Source organism: Balaenoptera physalus (genome assembly GCF_965194825.1).
Source record: "Balaenoptera physalus genome assembly, chromosome: 16".
Classification (NCBI taxonomy): Eukaryota; Metazoa; Chordata; class Mammalia; order Artiodactyla; family Balaenopteridae; genus Balaenoptera; species Balaenoptera physalus.
The window spans coordinates 21,767,806-21,790,294 of NC_138898.1; the positions used below are offsets into that span (position 1 = coordinate 21,767,806).

The following is a 22,489-nucleotide window of genomic DNA, read 5'->3' on the forward strand; positions in this document are numbered from 1 at the left end:
CAGATAGTGTAAAACTTACACCACCAAAATTTACCAATTTAATTCCTCTTCTTCAAGATTGTCTTTGCTATTCTAGGTTGTTTGCATTCCTATATCAATTTTAGAGTCGTCTTATAACTTTCTATAAAAGTGCTGCTGGGGTTTTGATTGGGATTATGTTGATTCTGTACCAGCGGTTCTTATCCAGGGCGATTTTTGCCCTACACAGGACATTTGTTAGTATCTGGAGACATTTTTGGTTGGTACTCTTGGGGGAGTGCTACTGGCATGTTGGGGACAGAGGCCAAAGATGCTGCTAAATATCTGACAATGCACAGAACAGCTCTCCACCAACAACTTATCCAGCCCAGAATGTCAGTAGTGCCACTGTTGAGAAACTCTGGATTCATGTAATCAGTGTTTCAGTTGGGCTTCTGTCCACCATCTTATTAAGTATTTGTTTTCTGTTTGACCCACCAGTTTTGCTTCCCTTTTTCTCATTTTTCACCTTTTGGATCAATCAAAAGTACTTATTATCCCATTTTTACTACTGTCTGAACTTTTATAGCTCTTTTGGAGTTTACCCTATAGATTTCAACATGCCTTCTTGACAGTCTAATACGGATTTTTTTATCACTTCCTGATGCTTCTAGACTCTTAATACACTTAACTCCTTTTACACTATCCATGCACCTTTTGTGCATTATTGTCTTGCATTTTACCTTCAGTTGTGAAAGATTTTTATAGGGTGTAAAATTCACGGTTGGCAGTTACTTTCTTTTCACACTTTAAAGATGTCATTCTGTTGTTTTCTGGATTTCATCATTTCTTTAGAGAAGTTGCCTGTCACTTCTGTTGCTGCATTACTTTTAAGATTTTTCTCCATACTTTTGGTTTTTCAGCAGTTTGACTATGATGTGTCTGTGTGTGTTTCTCTTTGTATTGTCAACTTGGGCTTTGCTGAGCTTCTTGAATCTGTGGGTTGATCTCTTTCATTTGTTTGGACATTTCTCAGCCATTTGTCCCCCAGCAGCGGCCTTCTCTCAGAAGTCATGTATTTTGAGATCCCTGAAGACTATGGTTTTGCATATAGGACTCCAGTCCTATATGACCACATTAAAAGCATCGTGGTTTCTTTTTCCTCAGTGACAGCCCTCAGCCTGGGCCTCTTCGTAATCCTGAGCCATGTCCAGGATCAGCAAATGGAAAACAAACAAACAAACAAAAAAACCCAACTATTGATTGTTGACTCACTGTGAACTTTCATCCTTCACTAGAGTATTAGTTCATCTGGTCTTTGTTGCTTCTGCAACTATTTGATGAAACGATTTTTATAATTTATCTGGTTTCTCTAGTTGTCACCAGGAGTATTGGCCTGCCATACCCTCCTATATCCTACTTGAAAGGAGAATCTGTATAGATGTTTCTGAGTGCTTATCATATGCCAGATGCCCTTGTAGGTTCTAGGTGTAGGATTGCCCAGTCTAAAGTAGATAAAACAGGCATATACAAAATAATTCAGCATGCTAAATACTGTAATAGCAGTATGTACAGTGGTAGGAGAAAGGAGGAGAATATGAAATAGCACTACCTGTTTAGGAAATTGCAAGTTTTATAATTTCACATGGTTGCAGTTTCAAGTTCAAGGGGTGAAGCAGTGCGAAATGAGGTTGATGAGACAGACAGGGGCCTGATGGTGCAGGGCCCTGTATGCCATGGTAAAAAGGTGTTTGTACTTTAGGCAGGCTACAAAGAGCAGGTGAAGGATTTTAAACATGGAAAAGAGTGATCCAGATTTTTGTTTTGAAAAAATTACTTACATGTCAGTGTGAAATATGGATTCAAGAAGGGCAAGCACACAAGGCAAGGGTGGCCGGAGAAGAAACCATTACGGTCAGTCCAATATCAAATAGATGATTATCATCATCAACAGCTTTGAAAGATGTTGAAGGGGTAGAACTGATGAAATTTAAGGGAACAGTGGAATTAAGAGGGAGGTGAAAGAAAGCAGAGAGGCTAAGGCGTCTAGCCCAGGTGAGGACCATAAATCACAAAGGGAATACAGAAGAAAGCAGATAAGTTCAGGTTGGGACAGGTTGTGTGTTCTCACTTCACTTGCTCTATTACAGTTTTTGTCATATTATCTGAGAACATAGTTCAGGGGACCCCAGGTTATTGTCTTGAAACTCCTGAGATAAATAAGAGAGATGCAGAGCCCCCGGCCATCGCCTTCACCCCAGCTTTAACCAGACCCTCTGATTTTATCTGTTGTACATGCTGGGCTTCCACGTAAACGTTTTATTTGAAGAAAGTTTTCCATGCTAAAAGAAAAAAAAAAGTTACTCAGCAATGTTTCCTTCTTCATTCATCTTCCCGTTTTAGGTCTGTTTCAAGTCACTTCTTGTTTGAATGGAGTCCTCTGGTAGGGCATGTGGTGCTACCGTCTCTGAATCCTTGCATACAGCTCTTTCACCCTGACAGCTGAATATCTTCGCTGTAAGTAGGGTTTGGGGGCCACAATCCTTTATTTGCAGTCAGTAGATGCTCTTCCACTGTCTTCTATTGCAAATGAGAAGTCCAAAGCCGGTCTTTTTCCTTTATAAGTTATTTGTTGTTTCTTCCTGAAGGCATATGTGATTTTTTTTTCCCTTTATCTTTTAGTGTACAGGAATTTTACCACAATTTGACTAGGTGTGTATCCTTCAGTCTTTTCAGTCTCCAGATAAATCCTTTTGCAGCTCAGGGAAATGTTTCAGTTATTTATTTGTTTTAGCTCCTCCATCTGTTCCTTTTTTTCCTTCCAGAATTCTCAGCTATTTATATGTGGGTTCTCCCAGATCTGTCCTCCAAGTCTCACATTTTCCATCTCTTTGTATTTTTGCTCAGAGTTTTAAGATAGCTCTACTTGATCTTCCCAGCCACTAATTGGATCTCAGCAATTAACCGCCTTTTTTTTTTTTTTTAATCAATTGAGCTTTTTTAGTGTGGAAAGACATGTTTTTAAATTCTAAGAAATATCTTTTGTCTTGTAATTGAATTTCCTTACTGGTCTTATTATTTTTCATATTCTTGTCTGTCTCCTTTAGCATTTCTGTTAAACTAAGGTTCACCACCTCAAGGGTGCTCTATTTGCATTTCCTGCTCCTGACTGTTGGGTCCCATTAAGTGGTTACTTCCTTTGCTTCTGTTCTAACTACTAGTACCTTGGGCAAGGGGTGGCACAGTAGTAGCCTCTGGGTCATCAGTGTGTGAGCTGGTGCTGATAGGGTGTCAGTAGTCCCTGGCCCAGCTTTCTGGCCTCCACACCTGGCATTTTGCTAGTCTGGAATAGGGAAGATTTGAGCTTCTTCCCTTCCCTGGCTTCTTGAGGGTCACAGAGACCAGGAGATATCCCCGCAAGGACCCTCACAAACCAGCGTTGCCCTTCCTCTCATGGAGTTCTGTGGACCAGACTCTGTCCAGGGTCTGAGAGCCTGATTGTTGCCCTGGAGCCCTCTCCTGACCCACGGAGGAGATCCAGCACCAGCTCTCTCTCTGGGCTGAGCAGGTCTTGCCCACACCCACCAGGCACCACTTGCCTGCCAGCACTACTGGGGACAACGAGAAGCAGCGGACACTTTCTTGTCATCATCTGTTCAGAAGCCCCCAGCAAATAGAGCTGAGACAGTGAGAGAGAAAGAGAGAGAGAGAGAGGGAGACACCACCAGACTAGGTGACCTCTAAGCCTCCATCCAGTGACAGCATTTTACAGTTGTGCACGTTTAATGATCTCCAGCTTCAACTCAGTCCTCAGTACCCTTGGGCCACACTTTTGTGTCTTCCCAGCATGCTCTGCTTCCCCAAAGGAATATTTGAGAATTTTATTTCTCTCCTCAAGCCCTCTGTTTACCCGCCTCTTATTCGCTGTCAGTCCATGACTTTGCATTTCCCCTCACAGAGAAAAGAGCCTCTTCTCTGTGAGGGGAAATGCAAAGTCATGGGCTGATAGCCCATGTGTAAAGTCGCTCAGCTCCTTCACTTACCTATAAACCTGTCTCCTTTCACTGCCTGCCTGCCATCCACCTCTCTATCCTGCTCAAATCTCTCTTCTCCCGTGGTCTCTGTGGTAGTGTGCGCTCCTGGTTTTCCCATTTCTCTGGCCACTCCCTTTCATTTTGTTTTGCTTTCAGTCTCACCCAGCTCTGAGTCTTCTCCTGTATTACTGGCTGCCAGGGGGTCTTTCCAATGCATAAAGTTGTTCCTATCACCCTCTGCTTGAAATCTCTCCATGACAAGAACAGGCAAAATTAGTCCAGGCTGATAAAAGTCAGAGTAATGGTTACCTCTGGGCAGGGGAAATAGGAATTGATTGCAAAGGGGCATGAGGGAGCCTTCCAGGGTGCTGGAAATATTATATATCTTATTTTGGGTAGTGGTTCTGTGGATCTCTGCGTACATTAAAATTCACTGAGCTGTTATGTTAAGACTAGTGCCTTTTGCTCTATGTATATTACACCTCAAGTTAAAAAAGACAAAACCTTCAGTGGCTCTCCATCACTACCACAGGTTAAAATCCATACTCCTTAGAATAGCCCACAGGTTCCAATTCACTCCTCCCTTGAGTCTTGGCTCAAGCATCTTCCTCCTGTGAAACCCTCCCTGGCTTTCTGAGTGTTATGACGCATACGTCTTCTACACTCATGTAGGACCATAAGCACAGGCCTAGCCTAATTCTTAAGAGACTGTGTTGTAACTGTACATCTGCTTCCCTCCCTGGACTGGGAGCTCCCTAAGACTAGGAACCGGCTCTTTTCCGTTCCATCGCTCCCCTAGCACCACATGGAGTGACTGGTACATAAGCCCCCACTGAATGTCTGTTGAATGAATGAGTGCAAGTTCACTTTGTATTTGCTTTGAGCTTGGCCTTCTTTACTGAAAAGTCTCCTCCCTCCAGCCTGCAGGGTGTTTCCTCAGAGAGAGGAAGCCTGTTCCACAATGGCGGTTTTTGATACTCCAGAGGAGGCCTTTGGCGTCTTGCGGCCCATCTGTGTTCAGCTCACAAAGACCCAGACAGTGGAGAATGTGGAGCGTCTGCAGGCACAGTTACAAGTCGTGAGTGACTCTGCCCTTCAGGAACTTCAGCAGTACATCCTCTTCCCTTTGCGATTTACCCTGAAGACCCCGGGCCCCAAAAGAGAGCACTTGATCCAGAGTGTGGTGGAATGCATCACCCTCGTCCTCTCTTCAACGTGTGTGAAGGAACAAGAACTTCTCCAGGAACTCTTTTCGGAACTCTCTGCTTGCCTGTATTCACCCAGCTCCCAGAAACCTGCCGCTGTGTCAGAGGAGTTGAAATTGGCTGTGATCCAGGGCCTCAGTGCATTAATGCACTCGGCTTATGGGGACATCATTCTGACTATTTATGAGCCCTCCATTCTGCCTCGTTTAGGATTTGCTGTATCTTTACTGTTAGGCCTAGCAGAACAGGAGAAATCAAAACAAATTAAAATGGCTGCCTTAAAATGTTTACAGGTTCTACTCTTTCAGTGTGAGTGTCAAGACCATCCAAGGTCCTTGGATGAACTTGAGCAAAAGCAGCTGGGGGATTTGTTTGCTTCTTTTTTACCTGGCCTCTCAACTACACTGACCAGGGTCATCACAGGAGACTTCAAACAAGGGCACAGCATTGTCGTGTCTTCCCTAAAGGTCTTTTACAAGACAGTGAGCTTCATTATGGCTGATGAACAGCTCAGAAGAGTCTCAGAGGTCCGAGCAAAGCCTGCCGTGGAGCACAGAGTAGCGGAGCTGTTGGTTCACAGGGAAGCCAATTGGGTAAAAAATACCGGCGACAGGTTGACTGTCCTTATTAAAAAGATAATTGAGTGCATTTCAGTTTACCCACACTGGAAGGTGAGGCTGGAACTGATAGACTTTGTCGAGGCCCTTCTCTTGAAGTGCAGTCAGTCACTGGTCGAATCGGCTGGTCCCCTTCTGAAGGCTCTGGTGAGTCTGGTAAATGATGAGAGTCCTGACGTCCAAGCCCAATGCAATAAAATTCTGAGACGTTTTGCAGATGAGAAAGTAGTGGTGGGCAGCAGAGCCTTTGCTGACATCTTGTCAGAAAACCTGCACTCCCTTGCCACGTCCCTTCCCCGCCTGATGAACTCCCAAGACGATCAGGGCAGATTCTCTACTCTCTCCTTGTTACTTGGGTACCTGAAACTCTTGGGCCCCAAAGTGAACTTTGTCCTCAACTCTGTGGCCCATCTCCAGCGCCTTTCCAAAGCGCTTATCCAAGTTCTAGAATTAGACGTGACTGACATCAAAATCGTTGAAGAGCGACATTGGAACTCTGAGCATCTGAGCACTTCTCCAGAGACTTCAGCCTCGCGGCCATGGGCTCAAATGCAGAGGAGATATTTCCGCTTCTTCACTGACGAGAGGGTTTTCCTGCTCTTGAGGCAGGTTTGTCAGCTTCTTGGTTTCTATGGGAACCTCTACTTGCTCGTGGATCACTTTATGGAACTGTACCACGAGTCTGTGGTTTACCGGAAGCAGGCCGCCATGATCCTTAATGAACTGGTTTTAGGGGCTGCTGGGTTAGGGGTAGAGAATCTTCATGAAAAACACATTAAAACAAACCCAGAGGAACTGAGGGAGATCGTGACATCAATACTTGAAGAATACACAAGCCAAGAAAACTGGTATTTGGTCACTTGCCTGGAAGCTGAAGAAGTGGGAGAGGAGCTGACGATGATGCGGTCAGGCCTTCAGGCCCTCGCATCTGGTGCACACACCTGCCAGGCTACCTCTCCTCCCACCTTCTCAAAGCCAAGTCCCACGATCTGCTCCATGAACAGCAACATCTGGCAAATATGCATCCAGTTGGAAGGGATTGGCCACTTTGCACACGCACTAGGGATAGACTTCCGTTTGCTCTTGATGTCAGCCCTCTATCCAGTCCTGGAGAAAGCTGGAGACCAAACCCTGCTTATCAGTCAGGCGGCCATCAGTGCCATGATGGACATTTGCCAGGCTTGTGGCTACGACTCCCTGCAGCAGCTGATCAATCAGAATTCAGACTATTTGGTAAATGGGATCTCTTTAAATCTGCGTCATCTGTCTCTCCACCCGCATACCCCGAAGGTCTTGGAAGTCATGCTACAGAACTCGGATGCTAGCCTGCTCCCTTTGGTGGCAGATGTGGTTCAAGACGTCTTGACTACCCTGGACCAATTTTATGATAAGAGAACAACTTCCTTTGTCAGTGTGCTGCATGCCCTGCTGGCAGCATTAGGTACATTGAGAGCCCTTTTTAAATGCTGATTGGAGGGAAGGACTAGTATCCTTGTTCGCCTAACTGTTTTTTTCTTTGTTTGGGGTTATGCTGTGGAGGACGTTATTTGAATAGGTGTCTGTCTGGTCCCACATGTTACGGTAGCGTTCCATTGCTTATGTTTTTATACTTTTAATAATCTCTACCATCTGTTGAACCCCTGCTCTGTCCCAGGGACATAAACCCTGCAGACTAAATGTAAACATTATTTTTATTTTGCAGGTAAGGAAAACTAAGGCTCAGTGAGCTCTTACTTAGCCAAGGTTACACAATTAATAAGGAGGAAAGTCAGGATTTATGACAATTTTGTTCTTTTCAATATACCAGACTGCTTCTGACAGTATTTAGAGTTAGCAGTATCTATGCTAATGGAGAACAGGACTAACATCAATTATTCAGTCCACAGATAATCTAGAACAGTACTGTCCAATAGAACTTTCTGTGATGATGGAACTGTTCTCTATCTGTTCTGTCCAATACAATAACTACATGTGGCTAGTGCAGCTGAGGAACTGAATTTTTTATTTTTATTTAAATAGCCACATGTAGCTAGCTAGTGACTGCCATGTTGGACAGAGCAGGTCTAGAAACTTTCTTTTAACCTTTTAATTGTATGAGGTGGTTTGAATTTCTCTACTTCCCTTTCACCCTGTTGGGTGTCTGTTGGAGGTGTTACCCACCATTAAAATGGCAAAGTTTTGGACTATAAGAAAGTGAATCCCTCCACTGGATAGTCAATCTTCGAATGAAAAAAAAAAAGAAATATATATATATATATATATATATATATGAGCTATATACATGAGTTCCTTTTATCCAAAGAGCATACCTCCAGTATTTATTTCAGTACTTCTAATAGCCACCAAAGTAGGTGGAAAGGTCGCTGACCTCATTTTGTCAGCTGAAAAAGCTAAGACCATGTAAGAAAGTTTCTCAAGGAAGGTGACTGAACAGGGACGGTCCTCTGCCCTGTAGCTGATACCACTTCCAGTGTTCATTCATTCATTCATGAACGTTCACATGCAGTGTACATGTTCTTTTATTCATTCATTCAGTAAAGATTACCTGCCATATGTTAGACACTGCTGAGTAATCAGGATTCAGCAGTGAACAAGATGAATAAACTCAAGGAGCTTTCCTGCTACTGCAAGAGAGTAACAGGACAGTAGCAGAGTGGTCAGGGGACTTGATCATGGCACTTCCTTCCTGAGGAAACGGCATTAGAGCTGAGACCTGAAGGCTGAGAAGGGCCCATCAGTACATATGGAGCTGTCACATCCTTTTTATGGTTTTTAAGAACATTCAGGCAAAGGGAACAGCAGGTGCAAAGGCCTGGAGGGAAGAAAGGGCTTGGGGTCTTTGGAGAATGGAGAAGAGATCATTGTGGAGACAGTGACACAAGATGAAATTGGAAGGATGGGTGAGGATGAATCCCACGGGGCCTTGTAGACCAAGGGAAGGAGTGGGGGTTGTATTTTGCAACCACTCGGAAGCCTGTGTGCTGGACTAGTCACTGAGATGGCAATGGTGACCAAGGAGAACATGGAAACACTCCTAAGACTGGCTTACTGCTTATAGGTTTTAGACTACGAGTGGCTTCCATGGCTCAAATATACCCCAGGCTTCCACCCTTACTGTTTTGAGGAACTCTACTACATGTCAGTTTGAGTTTTAAAAAATATATTAACAAAAGGCCTATTAAATATATCCTTTCAGGAGATATCTCCATTTGGGCCATGAAAATTGAATTGCCTTGGATTGCCAGTGTCTTTGGTCATCTCTAAAGAGGAATCCTGTGTAGCACCTTTTCTCTAAATTGCAGAGAGGAAAATGAGGATGGTTAAGCTTGATTTGAGAGCATCCTAGGAAAAGCAGCAAAAGTGGGGATAGCTTTTCTGAAAGTTTTGAAATAACCCAGACTACACTTGCATTTTGAATGGTAAGCAGTACTGTGGAGAGTGGATCAGTCCCACACAAATCAAAGTAGCACTGTCTGCTGGCGTTTCCTCTTGTCATTCGAATTGTCTAACTGATGGTCACTCTTTTAAGATGGGAGTGGAAGTGTGGTCTCAGAGAAATTCCAAAAGGTTTTAAAGGAACCTAGTATGTCTTTTAGGAAATTGAGTTACCACATACACAGTGTTTCACAGGCATTGACTAAAAAAGCATTAGGTTCCGCAGTGAAGGCAAGAACCGTCAGTTAAATTACTGCTTAGCACCAACTACTGATTCTCTGATTATTCATAACAACAAAAAAATTGGGTAGCTTTGAAAATGAGAAAGCATCCATACCACATACCTCAGCATTCGGAGATCGTGCCACATCCACACATACAAGGCCGTGTTTTGCTGGCCACATAATGTTCTATTGTGTGGCTGTACCATAATTTAAGCAGTCCTTTCTTGGTGGACATTTTGGTTGTTTCCAGTCTTTTGCCCCCTCCACCCCCAAAATGCTGCAGTGTACTCTCTGTAGGTCATTTTGGACATGTCTGAGTATACCTGTAGAGTATAGTCCTAAGACAGTTGCTGGCTTAGAGGGTATTACATTTAAATCTGTGATAGAGAAAGAGTTTCAAATTGCTCCGTAAGGAGGTTGCACCAATTTAAACTCCCATCAGCACTGTAAGAGAGCGCCAATTTTGCCACCCCCTCACCCACGCTGTATATTACCTAGCTTTTTGATCTTTGCTAATCCAGTAGGAGAAAAAGTGCACCTTATTATAGTTTAATTTGCATTAAGAGTGAGGTCGAGCTGCTTTTCATATGTTTAAAAGCCATTTGTGAGCAAAGACTTCTTAATGTCTGGCACTAGCCTTAAATCTAGAAAATAATCTTTGCAGCATGTCCACTTTTAGCAGTGTAAATGCTGGGCCCTGGCTTTAACCCATTGGGAATGCAGTCCCTCAGAGTACATTAAGGACAGATTTATGTCTGGGCACTGAAGAAATGGCATAATCGATCCCTTCATGTAGGAACCTCCAGGTACTGGACCGAAGGCTCTCACGTCCAGCATTTGCTCTCTGCTGCTCCCAGTTGCCTGGCCCTGGCGTAGCCCATCTGCTGTTGCTGTGGCTCTGTGCAGATGCTCCTTGATAGAAAAGAGATTAGCAGGTGCTAAAGGTCATCAGAGACTTCTCCCCTGCTGTCTGCAAAAGGAGGGCAAAAATTCAGGCCATAGGGTTTTCTTGTTGATTCATTCTTTAAGTATTAAGAGCCTTTTTTGACATGAAGCCCTGGGGGACCCCAGTATACAAAAAGAGTTCAAATTAGAGCAGGGCTGGTGAAAGAAGGCATAGAAACCCTGTTCCCACCCTTTAAACTGCTGTCTCTGGGTGCCCTCCCTGTTGTGACCCTGAGACATTTCTGCAGAGCCCTAGGGCTCCTCAAGACACAGTTTGAAAACCACTGGTTCTGTAATGTTTAAGGCTTATTCTGCAGTGACACGTCAGAAGTATTGGAGCATCACTAAAAAAGGAAAAGCTTTGGAGAGAAAATGCCAGCCTTCTGAAGCATTTTATATCAAATACCTATGTGAGACTGTCCGTTCTCAAGGCTCTGCAGAGCCTCTCTTCCGCTAATGAGCAGTGTATCCTGCACTCAGAATTTTGTCACTGGTAGCTTTCCTCCAGTCTAGCATATTTATTCATTCAGCGTATATTTTGAGCACCCACTCCATGCTGGGCATATTGGCTTTCCAGTGGTGACCAATGGAACACAGTGTCTAATGGGAGATTCAGACACTAAACAATACATACAAAGTAAATACAGTAATTACAAATTACTGATGAGTTGAAAGAAAAGAACATGGTGCTGTATAAAAGACCTAAGTTAGATTGGCGGGGCGGGGGGGTCAAGGGATGGCTTTACTAGGCAACGTATATTTGTATTGAAACATGAAAAGTGATTTGGAATTAACCAGATGTTACATAGGAGGTTAAAGTATTCCAGATAGTAAGAACAGCATGTGCAAAGGTTCTAAGGCAGGAGGATACCTGGCGCATTGGAGGAACCAGAAGATGGTCGGTGAACAGGCAGCTGGGAGTGGTTAGCAGAGGAGGTTGGAGAGACAGGTAGGGACTGGATCCTGTGGGCACCATGCAGGCCATGGCAGAGAGCTTATTCTACTTAGAAAGTACTAATGCCTGTTGTCAATGACCAAGGTGATCATTGTAACACTTTATTTATAGCCCAGTGGTTCCCAGACACAGGTCATCTCGGGCAACTCCAAGAGCAAAGTGTAGGGGAAGAGGGAAGTCATTTGAGCCAAAGACCAGCAAGTCTTGAGAAAGGACTTGAGAATACCACAACAGCTGAAGACATTGAACAGTTTGTGCTGAACTACCTCAAGGAAAAGGATGTAGCAGACGGAAATGTCTCGGATTTTGATAATGAAGAAGGTAATTATTATTTATTTTGGCCTCAGCTGTTTTTTACTTTTGGAAGCAGATTATTATAAAAACAATGAAACATCACGATAGAAAGTTTGGAAATAAGAAAGGTCAAATAACCCCACCATGCTAACGTAAGCATTCTCACTTTGTTTGTAGTCTTTTTCCATCCTTTTCTATTGCAAACCTGTTTTTGTTTGGTTGCAGCCACAGTTTAAATGCATTATACCCTTTTTGCATTTAGTTATATAATAAGGAACTCTTCATGTTGCTATGGGGTTTTCATAATTAATGTTTTAATAGCTGCCACTAAGTATACATTCCCCTTGGGAAGTTTAGGTTGCTTCTAGCTTTTCACTCTAATAAACAGTGCTGCAGTGCATGATTCTATGCACGTCACCTTTTCCTTCTTTTTGCATATTTCTGTATAAATCTCAAGTGGGATTTCTAGGTCAAGGATATGAACATCATGTTATGCTTGCCAAATTGTCTTTCAGAAAGGTTGTGGCAATTTACACCTTCTCTTCTGCAGTTCAGGATTAATACTGGTTTCACCACAAGCTTGCCAACATTGACTATTACCAATTTTACTTCTTGCTAAATTAAAATGGTTCTCGTTATTTTACTTTGCATTTCTTTGATTGCTAGAAAGATTGAACATCTTTCTATATGCATCTTTCCTAACAATTTTTTCTTATGCCCATTATCTTTTCATATGCTTTGTCCATTTATTTTATTTATTGGTAGGCGTAGATTCCACTGTTTTTCTTACCAATTTATATGATAAAGGAGAAGGGAGTTCAGGCTAGTTGAAGCTCTGGCCTATTGTTTTATTCACAAGCTCAATCTGGAGCTTCAGGTCACGGAAGGATTAATAAATTATTAGAATCTCCTCTGCAAATATAAAATGCCAAGTCATAATGAGCTTGGTGGTCTCAGAACTATCCTAAATCAAACTGAGTCCCAAATTAGTTTGTTAGGTTGGAATAGAGCAGATTTCTTTCTTTTTTTTCTTTTTTTTTTTGGCACTCTACTCTGAGACTCTGGTGAACTGAAGCCAGTACCTCCAGGATAACAGGAAATAGTAGTTCAATGCAACTAACTGCAACAAATTCCTTCTAAATAGCAGGGAAGCATCACAAGGCCCAAATAATGATTTATGCAGGGTTGAGTTGTTATTCTCCCCAAGAACAGAATTTTCTAATCAGAAATCTATCAGGCTTTTTCTTCTCAGTTTTGTTTCTTGAGCCAACCCAATCCTTCTCGTAAACTGCAGCCCTTGCTCAAGCCTAGAAACCGTGAAGAAGAGGCATCTTGATCCCTCGTAATCCAGATTCGCCATTCTTGTTTGAAATTCTAGCATTGTCACTGAATCCATTCTTTCACGATTAGGATCTTCTGGTTCTAGTTGATGTTCGCTAGGAGCAGACTGAATGAATCAAATCTTTCTTCCAATAGCAAAAATCCACATCCCTCAGATAACATTTCGCAGTAGGTGAATTTCAAACAACAAATCCTCCTCTAGAAAGAAAAGCACAGCCTTATCATTCTTATAATTATCATTCATCAAGTACACACCACACACTTGGCATTATAAGGAATGTTTGGATTGATGTTGGTTTGACATGGGTTTTTTGTTTTAACCACAGTAAGAGCACCTTGTATATCTGAGGTCCCTTCCAAGAAATCCAAGCATTCTACAAACGCATTTTCATTTATCTTTTCAGCGTCTGTTAGAGACAGGTGTGGACTCTACTGTAAGGTTCTGTTTTACCAGCAGAGGAAACTGAAATGGCAGAAAGTTAGGGGAGCAATGCTTAGCTCAGTGTAAATGAGCATAGCTGGTATTGAGGGTGTGGGGAGACTGGAAGCTATAAGCAGATAGAGGAAAACCTTCAGGGGAGGAATTTTGGCCAGGGTTTCATGCAACTCTCAAGTCTTTTTGTTGTTTTAATTTACAAACTTACACCTATCTCATGCAATGCAGCACTCCAGGCAATGAAAAAAATGATAATAGCTGGTGACATTCATCTCATTTAACTCTCTCAACAAGCAGATGAGGTATACATGCTTTATCCCTTTTTTTCAAATGAGGTGACGTGGGATGAGAGGAGTTGCTAATAGATGTGGAGGCAAGACTTTGGTCCTCTGACCAAACCCCATCCCTGTATATTGCACCAGGCTGCCCTGGTGTTGTCCCTCATACCAAGATGTGTAAGGCTTCATCTTGGCCCTCAGAAGATCTTACAGGCTGGTAGAGAAGACAGACATGTACCCCCTTTAGTCAAAAGATAAACCAAAAGGAAAGGAAAGAGAGTAAAGGGCCAGAGGCCAGCCAGGAAACTGCCAGCCTTGGGGCTCCAAATTAGAACCTTGCCCTCTTATGTTTTTATTTTAAATATTTATTAATGGCAACTTAGAAAAGACTAAAGATATAGGGAAAAAATAAAAATCATCCATTAACTCATGACCCCGTCTCTGTTAATATTTTGAACTTCCTCCTGTCTTTGTATAAAACTTTATATAATAGTGCTCACACTGTGTATGCAATTTCGTATCCTGCCTTTCTCTTTTTAACACAATGTTATTTCATAAGCATTTTCCCTTGTCATTAAAGCCCTTGGTAAACGCAAATTTTCAGGCCCTCATAATGTGCCATTCATTGTATGGATATACCATGGTTTATATAACCATACCCCCTTGAGTGGACATGGAAGGTTTTCCCCCAGTTTTTAGCTGTTACAAGTAATGCTTTGGTGAATATCTTGACTCATAGCTTGACCCAAATGTACATGGTTTCCTTGGGATCAGTTCCTAGACATTTTCCCTTGTAAGTCTTACTCCTGATCTGAAGGTGGGAGATCAAGTTGGGGTGGGGCATCTCTCGTAAAACACTGCCCCCAGTTACGCTCTTTTTCCAGAGGAGCAGTCAGACCCTCCTGAAGTGGATGAGAACAACACTGATCCCGGTGTGCCGCCACCACTGCCAGTGCAGATCCAAATAGCCACGGACGTGATGGAGCGCTGCATCCACTTGATGTCAGACAAAAGTCTGAAAATCCGCTTGAAGGTCAGTGTGCGGCCCTTTCCCTGCATTCACAGAGCTGCGGGACTGAGGTTTGGTCTGTTGGCAGTGACTACGTGGATGAGCAAGGAGCCCCCCCTTATCTCCCAGTGCATGTGCAGTGGCCGAGAGAAGGCATCAGGAGGAATTTATCTGTGGGATGCCAGTCTTACGTCTTTCTGTACCAGCCCAGAGGCCAAAAGGGATCTGAGTCCCCTTGGTAGAATTACAAACCACAAAGTTTTGGAGCGTTATTGCATCTCCAAGGGGGAAAAAGTCATATGATTTGGAAAGGATATCACTTTCTGAGCTGACTTAATGTGGGACACAGGTTTTAATATTTTGAGGTGGTCATTCGTCCAAGCCTGACGCTAGCCCTTGTCTCTGTTTCTGTTTCCATTTTCATCCTAGGCCTGGCACCAACACTTTTCTTAATCTTACATCCTTGTTTGCTAGCAGTTTCCCAAGCAGTCTCCCCATCAGCAAAGACTTAAACTATACAGCAGTGACTCCCATAACAGGACAGTGGGACGGGGTGGGCATGGGGGACACAGCTTTCAGAATCACCTGGGGGCAGATCTTACACCCAAAGGAAAGCACAGCCTGACCCATTCCTCCCTACCCCCAAACAGGAGTGAGAAACAGCCGCCTCCGTGCATTACTGATAGTGATGAGAGCACTTTGCCCTGGTCATGGGTGCTGGGCTGGGAAACCCTGACGCACAGATTACCTCACTCAGCATCTGGGTTTTGCAGAATTTGTTTAGTCTTCCCAGAGATACTTCTTAGCATTGTCGGTTTTTCCACTCAGGAGGCACTCTTCAGGAGCCTTTTGTTGGTGGTGTCTGGCTGATACATTAGTAAAGTGTCTCCCCTCTTCTGGAGGCTTTGTAGCAGCGTATGTACACTGTAGCTATTGAGAGCACCAGCACTGCACACCCGAGTTCCATTCCTGGCTCTGCCCCTCGCTAGCCATGCCACCTGGAGTAAGTCAGTTCACCTTTTTGAGCATCAGCTTCTTTCTCCGTAAAATGAAAATGATGGTACCTACCTCACTGGGTCATTGACTATAAATATAAAACAGTTAGCATCAGGCATGGCATATACACTCATTCACTTATTCGCTTATTCACTAAATGCTTATTGAGGACTGCTATAGGTCAGGCAGAGGGTATATAGAAAGAAACGAAGCAGACATGATCCCTGTCTTCATGGATCTTCCTGTCTCTCGAGGGGAAAGGGGTGATACACAAATACATATACGTGGAGGAAATGCTATGAAGGTAATAAGAAGGTTCTATGATAGAAAATTCACCCATGTAGTAAACACATTTTAGGAACATACTCTACCAAACCCTGTTGAATAAGAGGGAGCTACATTCTGATTTAGACCAGTTGTCGGGTGATAATGTTTAAGTCGAGACTTAAAGGCTGAGAAGGAGCCAGCCCTGCAGGGGCAAACGGAGGGGGAAGAACATTCCAGGCAGAAGGGGAATGATTCACTAAAGTATGATGTAACTTACCCAGTTAGTGACAGAACTCAAATCCAAAGCCAGTCAGCGATACCAAAGCCATTTCCACCATACTACTCTGCTCTCCTGAGGTTTCTCTTATTCCCCTCCCTCACTGTTCAGCCCTCAAGGGCAGGGCCTGTTTTGTTCTTTGTTTCTGTTCCAGTCTCCATGTGACCAGCACACAGTAGTCATCAAATAAGGGTTTACTGCAGACCTCACTCTGTCTTCCTGACTCAGACGTGTACCTTCCCCTGCTCTGGGAAGGCTGGCCCATCTGTGCGGGAGGGAAACCTGCACTTGGTTATCATGGTGACCACTGCCTGTGACACTGAGCAGGTTGTCTGTCTTCAGTGAGCTTTGAGACATGAGAGATCAGGAAACATATTCTCAGGGAAGGTAAAAACCCCAATTTACATCTAGTCTACCCCAGACCTTTCTTCTGAGATTGACCTGTGTCCCAGCTGCCTACTTGACCTCTCCATTTAGAGGTACAGAACTTGATCTCACCCACCCTCCTGGTTTCCTCCTCCTCCTTTGTTCCTCTCTCATTAAGCTGCACCTGCATCTATTCAGTTGCTAAGCCTGAACCCAAGCAGCTCTTTTTGATACCTCTCTTCATCTCCCCAGGAGCGAGTCCTTCAGCAATTTAAGCCATTTCGTCTCTAAAACAGATCTCAAACCCTTCACTTCTCTGCCTCAGCCACAACCATGTAGCCTCGTAACTCCCCGCCTCCCATGTGGACGTGTGCCGTGGCTCCCTCAAGGGCCTCCTCACTTCTTCTCACTCCCACTTCAAGTCCCTTCTCCACTCAGCAGCCAGAGTGACCTCTTAAAAACATGAATTGTATCATAGCACGTGCCTGGACATTTCCATGGCTCCCCACCGCATTTAGTACAAAATTAAAAAGTCTTGATGTGACGTCTTCGAGGTCCAGCCCCATCTTACCCCTCCTCTGTCATGCTTCACACTGCCCTGCTTTAGTTTTCTAAGCACTGCAAGCTCTCCCTCCTCTGGGTCTTCCTCGTTACTGTTTGCAGTTCTAGGAACACTCTTCCACTCTTGATGTGACTAGCTCCTCCTCATCCTTTATGCCTCCTTATAGAAGTCACTTCCTCAGAGAAGCCCTCCCAACAGTTTGTATGGTGTAGATCCCTCCCTTTAGTGCCTTTGCATTTCCCCCTTGACTTTCCTTCCTTGTACTTGTCTCAATTGGTAATCATTCATCCCGTTATTTCGGTGTTATCTGAAGTCTTTCCCCACTTGACCATAAACCAAGGAAAGGAAACATAAGTATTTTGTCCCTGTGTGCCCCCCACCCAGTACCTAGCCAGTGCTTGGCATGTAGTCAGGACTCGTAAATATTTCCTTGGCTCATGAGTTTCTAAGTTTCACTCTTTTAAAATGGTGACTTGATCCCAGGTATTTGGTTTCAAGCCTTTACTATCTGCTGAGATACTGTCCTCTTTTCTTGCAGGTTTTGGATGTGCTGGATCTATGTGTGGTTGTTCTGCAGTCCCACAAGAACCAGCTCCTTCCCTTGGCTCATCGGGCGTGGCCCTCACTCGTGCACCGACTCACAAATGATGACCCCCTGGCAGTGCTCAGAGCCTTCAAGGTACTGCACTGATGCCCCACCGCCATCAGTCATGGGGATGGAGGGAAGTGAGCATGGAACTCAGTGGTGTCTTTTGGGGGTAGTTCTCTTTTTATCCAATTGTGACCTACTATGCCTTGAAGAAAGTATATAGGCAAATAAAAGCACAAAGAAGAAAATAAAGTCAGTTTCCTTTTGAAATTGAAGCAGAGAGAACTAGTAGATGAAAAGGGCCACCAGTATTCATTGAGCACCTCTTCTGTGCCAGGCAGCATGCTTGGCACTTCACACATGAGCTCATCTCCGTACAACAACCTTATAAGGAAGATACTAGTATCCCCATTTTTGACAGAGGAGGAAACAAGCCCAGAAAGTTAAGGAACTTTCTCAAGATCACACAGCTAGGAAGTGATAGTACCTGAATCTGAGTTCATGCCCATGTTCTGTGCACGGCACAAGAGTCAAGATGAAGACTGACTAGGTTCTAGCAATGGGCATCCTCTGTGCAGCTGAGCGACTCTGGGCAAAGCCCATGACCACCTATCCCACCTTTCTCATAGTTGTTGTCAAGGATAAAGTGGGACTATTTGGTGAAATGCTTTGAAAAGTTAAAAGCCCTCTGTGTATGTAAGGTATTATTCTCCCTGACTTAGTTTGGCTTATATTAGCACACATATTTTGGCTTATTTATTTATATCCTTCCTTGTTCTAAAAAGCACTTAAGGCAAGTCACAGAGATACATTTACCATAGCAAGCTAACATAAATTAGAAGTGGGTGAGCAAGATGAGGCAAAGAAAAAAGATGCGTAGGATATAGAATGAAGCCAGGAATGCAACTAATATACTTGGCTAAAGTATTTTGTTTCTGTAAGATTCTTCAGCATATACTGGACCAAAATGCAAGCTTACATCTAAAACATATAAAATCGTTAATATTTTTTTCCAAAGCAAAATACACAAAATGACACACACACGTGCACGCACATGTGGGCAGTGGGGGGAGAGGGAAGGAGGGAGGTCTTGCTAAATCACTCAGATGTGCTGTTTTCCTTTATGAAAATTAATAGGTTATCTGAAATGACAGCAAGTATAGAAAAATGAAAAAATATAAAGATACGTGCACTGTAACTGAGGCTGCTTTTCCACTCCCAGACCCATTAGTGACCCTTGAGGTCCGTAAGGCCTTGTGCAGTCCTGCTGAGGGCCCTGAAATAAGTGCCTTGATCTCTACAAAGTCAGTAAATGTTCTCTGTCCTGGATATGCCTTGCTTACCAATTTTTTTTGTTAATTAATTTAACTTATTTATTTTTGGCTGTGTTGGGTCTTCATTGCTGTGTGCAGGCTTTCTCTAGTTGCAGCGAGTGGGAGCTACTCATTGCTGTGGCTTCTCTTGTTGAGCACAGGCTCTAGGCACGCGGGCTTCAGTAGTTGTGGCACATGGGCTCAGTAGTTATGGCTCACAGGCTCTAGAGCGCAGGCTCGGTAGTTGTGGCACACGGGCTTAGTCACTCCGTGGCATGTGGGATCTTCCTGGACCAGGGATCGAACCCGTGTCCCCTGCATTGGCAGGCGGATTCTTAACCACCGCGCCACCAGGGAAGTCCCTTGCTTACCAATTTTTAAAGAAATTCTTATTATCCTGTATACTCAGTCTTGTGCAATGGAGCAAAACGTTTCAATATGTTCTGCTTGAGAAGGTTTAAAACAAGACATGCAAAGAGACTGCCTGTCGTGAAAGATGGAATGAGGGTGATGTACATAAGAGATTGTGCCGTGGAACAGAAGGAACTCTGACTCGGCTCTGCCCACTGGGGACCCTGCCCTGACCCAGCCAAGGACCTCAGCCAGCCACTGCCCTTTTCGATGCCTGCACGTGGCAGCAGCTGAGCTGGGCCTCAGCTACTGGGCCTGTTTATGTTTGTTCAGCTAGCTGGAGTTAAAAGCACAAGTCTTTCCTCAAGGGATGTTAGGAAGATTCAAGAGATGATCTATGTGAACTGCTTTAAGCTCTTTTTTTTTTTTTAACAAAAAAGGGAGGGAAATCCAGGTATTAACCATACTATTCATCCAACCCAAGATTCCTTTGAATTATTCTCCATGTAATCTGTATTTATGGATAGAAGCAGCCATGCCTCGGGAGCAGAGACCTCCAAATTCATAACTGTCAGAATCACAAACCGTGGGCAAGGAATTAACAGCAATAATTCTATTTTTCTTTTTCAAGCAGAGACCTAGATGAAATTGAATTAGCAAACATTCTTTTAGCGCTCTCGCTGCCTTGGCAACGTTCAGTCACCAGGTTGGGGTCTGTTTCCACAGGTTTTGCGTACCCTGGGAGGCAAGTGTGGCGATTTTCTAAGGAGCCGGTTCTGCAAAGATGTCCTGCCAAAGCTGGCTGGCTCTTTAGTCAGCCAGGCTCCCATCAGTGCCAGGGCTGGACCAGTTTACTTCCACACGCTGGCCTTCAAGTTGCAGCTGGCCGTCTTGCAGGGCCTGGGCCCCCTCTGTGAGAGACTAGACCTAGGTAGGTACCAGCCAGTCTCGCCTGGGCACACACACTGTACACTCTGTCTCACCCCCATCCTTGCCCTCCTCACTTAGCCGTGCTCCTGTCTTCTCCTGTCCTGTGCACATCCTTCCATCTCATTTTGGCCTCATTTATCCATTTACCTTGCTGTGTTTTGTGACTTAAGGATGGAGCACAGAGCCCACAGCATCTTGCCTAGCTGTTCCAGTTTCATCAGACAGCAGTTGGTTCCTGCTCATCCCCACTGAAGCCTGAGGGCCAACGCTTGTTTTGTTTTTCCTCTCTGCAGGTGAGGGTGACCTGAATAAAGTGGCTGATGCCTGCTTGATTTACCTCAGTGCCAAACAGCCCGTGAAATTACAAGAGGCTGCCAGGAGGTACGTCTGCTTGATCACCCGCGTCTCTTTACGTTTGTCCTAAATTATAGATGATTTGCTAATGGGGAGCAGAGTTGAGGCATCTCTGTTCTTTTCTCTTCTCTCTCTTCTTGCCAGGTTAAGATGATTTCTTTAACTGTGCCAACATCTAGAGATGGTATTTTTACTGGACACATTTCTCTTTGAAAGTAACCTTTTCCGCTGCTGTAGCATCAGCAACAATTCCAAAGGGGCAAAAAGCAGAAAGGTGGTGTCTTGTAGGGGACAAAGCACTCTCCTGCTCAGAGGGTGATCGGCTTCTAGGCCCTGCTCTTCTGGTGACCAGGTGACCCTGGCACCTCTCTCTCAGCTTCCTCATCCACAAGGTGAAAGCATTGGGTTATTGATCTAGCAAACCTTGGCTCCACAGAGCGTCTTAATGGGTGTCAGGTGCCGTGAACCCTCACAAATTGTATGCAGAATTGTGTGTGTGCAAGCAGACATGTGCGTATCTGTTTCTAGACAGATTCCACATCATTCATCCGATTATAATAGGAGTCTGTGAACCAAGAAACGTTCAAAACCACTGGACTAATGATTTAAAGGGCCTTTTCAACTCTGAAATTATGTGATTCTAATTTCTAAGAGTTTTGCTTATTAGAGAGTAGCTGTACCACCTCTAACAGGAGAAGCTATGTCTGGTTCCTAGAGTCCTAAAGGCTATTTATCAAAAGCTAAAACTCTGAGCACAGGCGCATTCCCCAGACTTGAGACCCAAAACGTACCCTGACCCCCTTTCCCCAGCTCTCCTTCTAGCCAGGATCAGCCTGTGCCCTGCAACTGCCATCCCTGGACATCTGCAGCTGGGGCGAAAGCCGGCCGGTCTGGCCTGGCACTGCCTGCCGCTCTGGGCACTGCAGCTCCACCTCCCGGGGCAAAGAAACAGCCCTTCCCACTTCATCAGCTTCTGGAAACGTGTCCCTGATCTTCCTTGGTGGGGTAGGCGTCATCTTACTCCCTGAAGGGCTGAAAGGCTGCTCTGTCTGTGAAATGAGGAAAGCCAACTTGCTCCCTTATAAACCTTGCACTCTCTTGGAGCGATGGAAATATCTCTTTGAATTGATTTATTATCCTTTGCAGTTTTCTGCTCTTGTTTCCCCAGTTCCGTTTTTTCTTTCTGTCCCTTTCCTGTCACATCCCCTAGGCCCAGAATCCATCATGGTTTCTCAAGCATGGGGGTGCATGCCAAAGAGCTTCTTGTCCCCGGACATTCTTATTCCTTAAAGAACCAACTTAGGATGAAAATAGTCCTCCTCCAGGCAGTGTTCCTGAGCTAATTGTGCTATGATTTAAAAGACAACTCACAGACATGATGAATCCATCTTGAAGCGAATTCTTCTGGGTGCCTGTTACAGCCAAGAGTCCCAAAGATCTGGTTTTCTCATTCCCTGTCCCATTCTACTCTTCCTACACCCGCCCCATACCCATCCTTCAAGTTTAGACCCATCAAACAAGCTAATATTCACAATTCATTATCTTTTCATTTCTAATTTTCTTTATTTGCTACTGAAAGCAGTTAAACCTGAATTGGACCTTACTGACTCTTGAGTTGGAATTCCAGGTGCCTTGCGGGGAAGAGATTGCAGCCAGACGGCCTGACTGCGGCGCCTCTTTGTTCCACTTGAGGTTGAGTCAGATGACCTCCCTCTGACGGGCTGGGCGGGGAGGAAGTGCAAGGTTGACTGCT

General features: G+C 44.3%; 1 protein-coding gene across 4 annotated transcripts in view; it reads left to right on the forward strand.

The window, feature by feature from the left end:
• TTI1 (TELO2 interacting protein 1) overlaps positions 1–22,489 on the forward strand; it is a 43,572-nt gene that overhangs the window by 9,382 nt on the left and 11,701 nt on the right. For 3 of the 4 annotated variants that reach the window (XM_082430096.1, XM_082430097.1, XM_082430098.1), the window contains 7 exons: positions 2,362–2,475; positions 4,913–7,255; positions 11,485–11,694; positions 14,607–14,755; positions 17,738–17,878; positions 20,179–20,383; positions 20,676–20,763. In XM_082430096.1, coding sequence (XP_082286222.1) covers positions 4,954–7,255; positions 11,485–11,694; positions 14,607–14,755; positions 17,738–17,878; positions 20,179–20,383; positions 20,676–20,763 — 3,095 coding nt within the window. In that variant the 5' untranslated portion in view covers positions 2,362–2,475; positions 4,913–4,953. The remainder of the gene's footprint in view (positions 1–2,361; positions 2,476–4,912; positions 7,256–11,484; positions 11,695–14,606; positions 14,756–17,737; positions 17,879–20,178; positions 20,384–20,675; positions 20,764–22,489) is intronic. The other variant, XM_082430099.1, reaches the window with a different exon arrangement.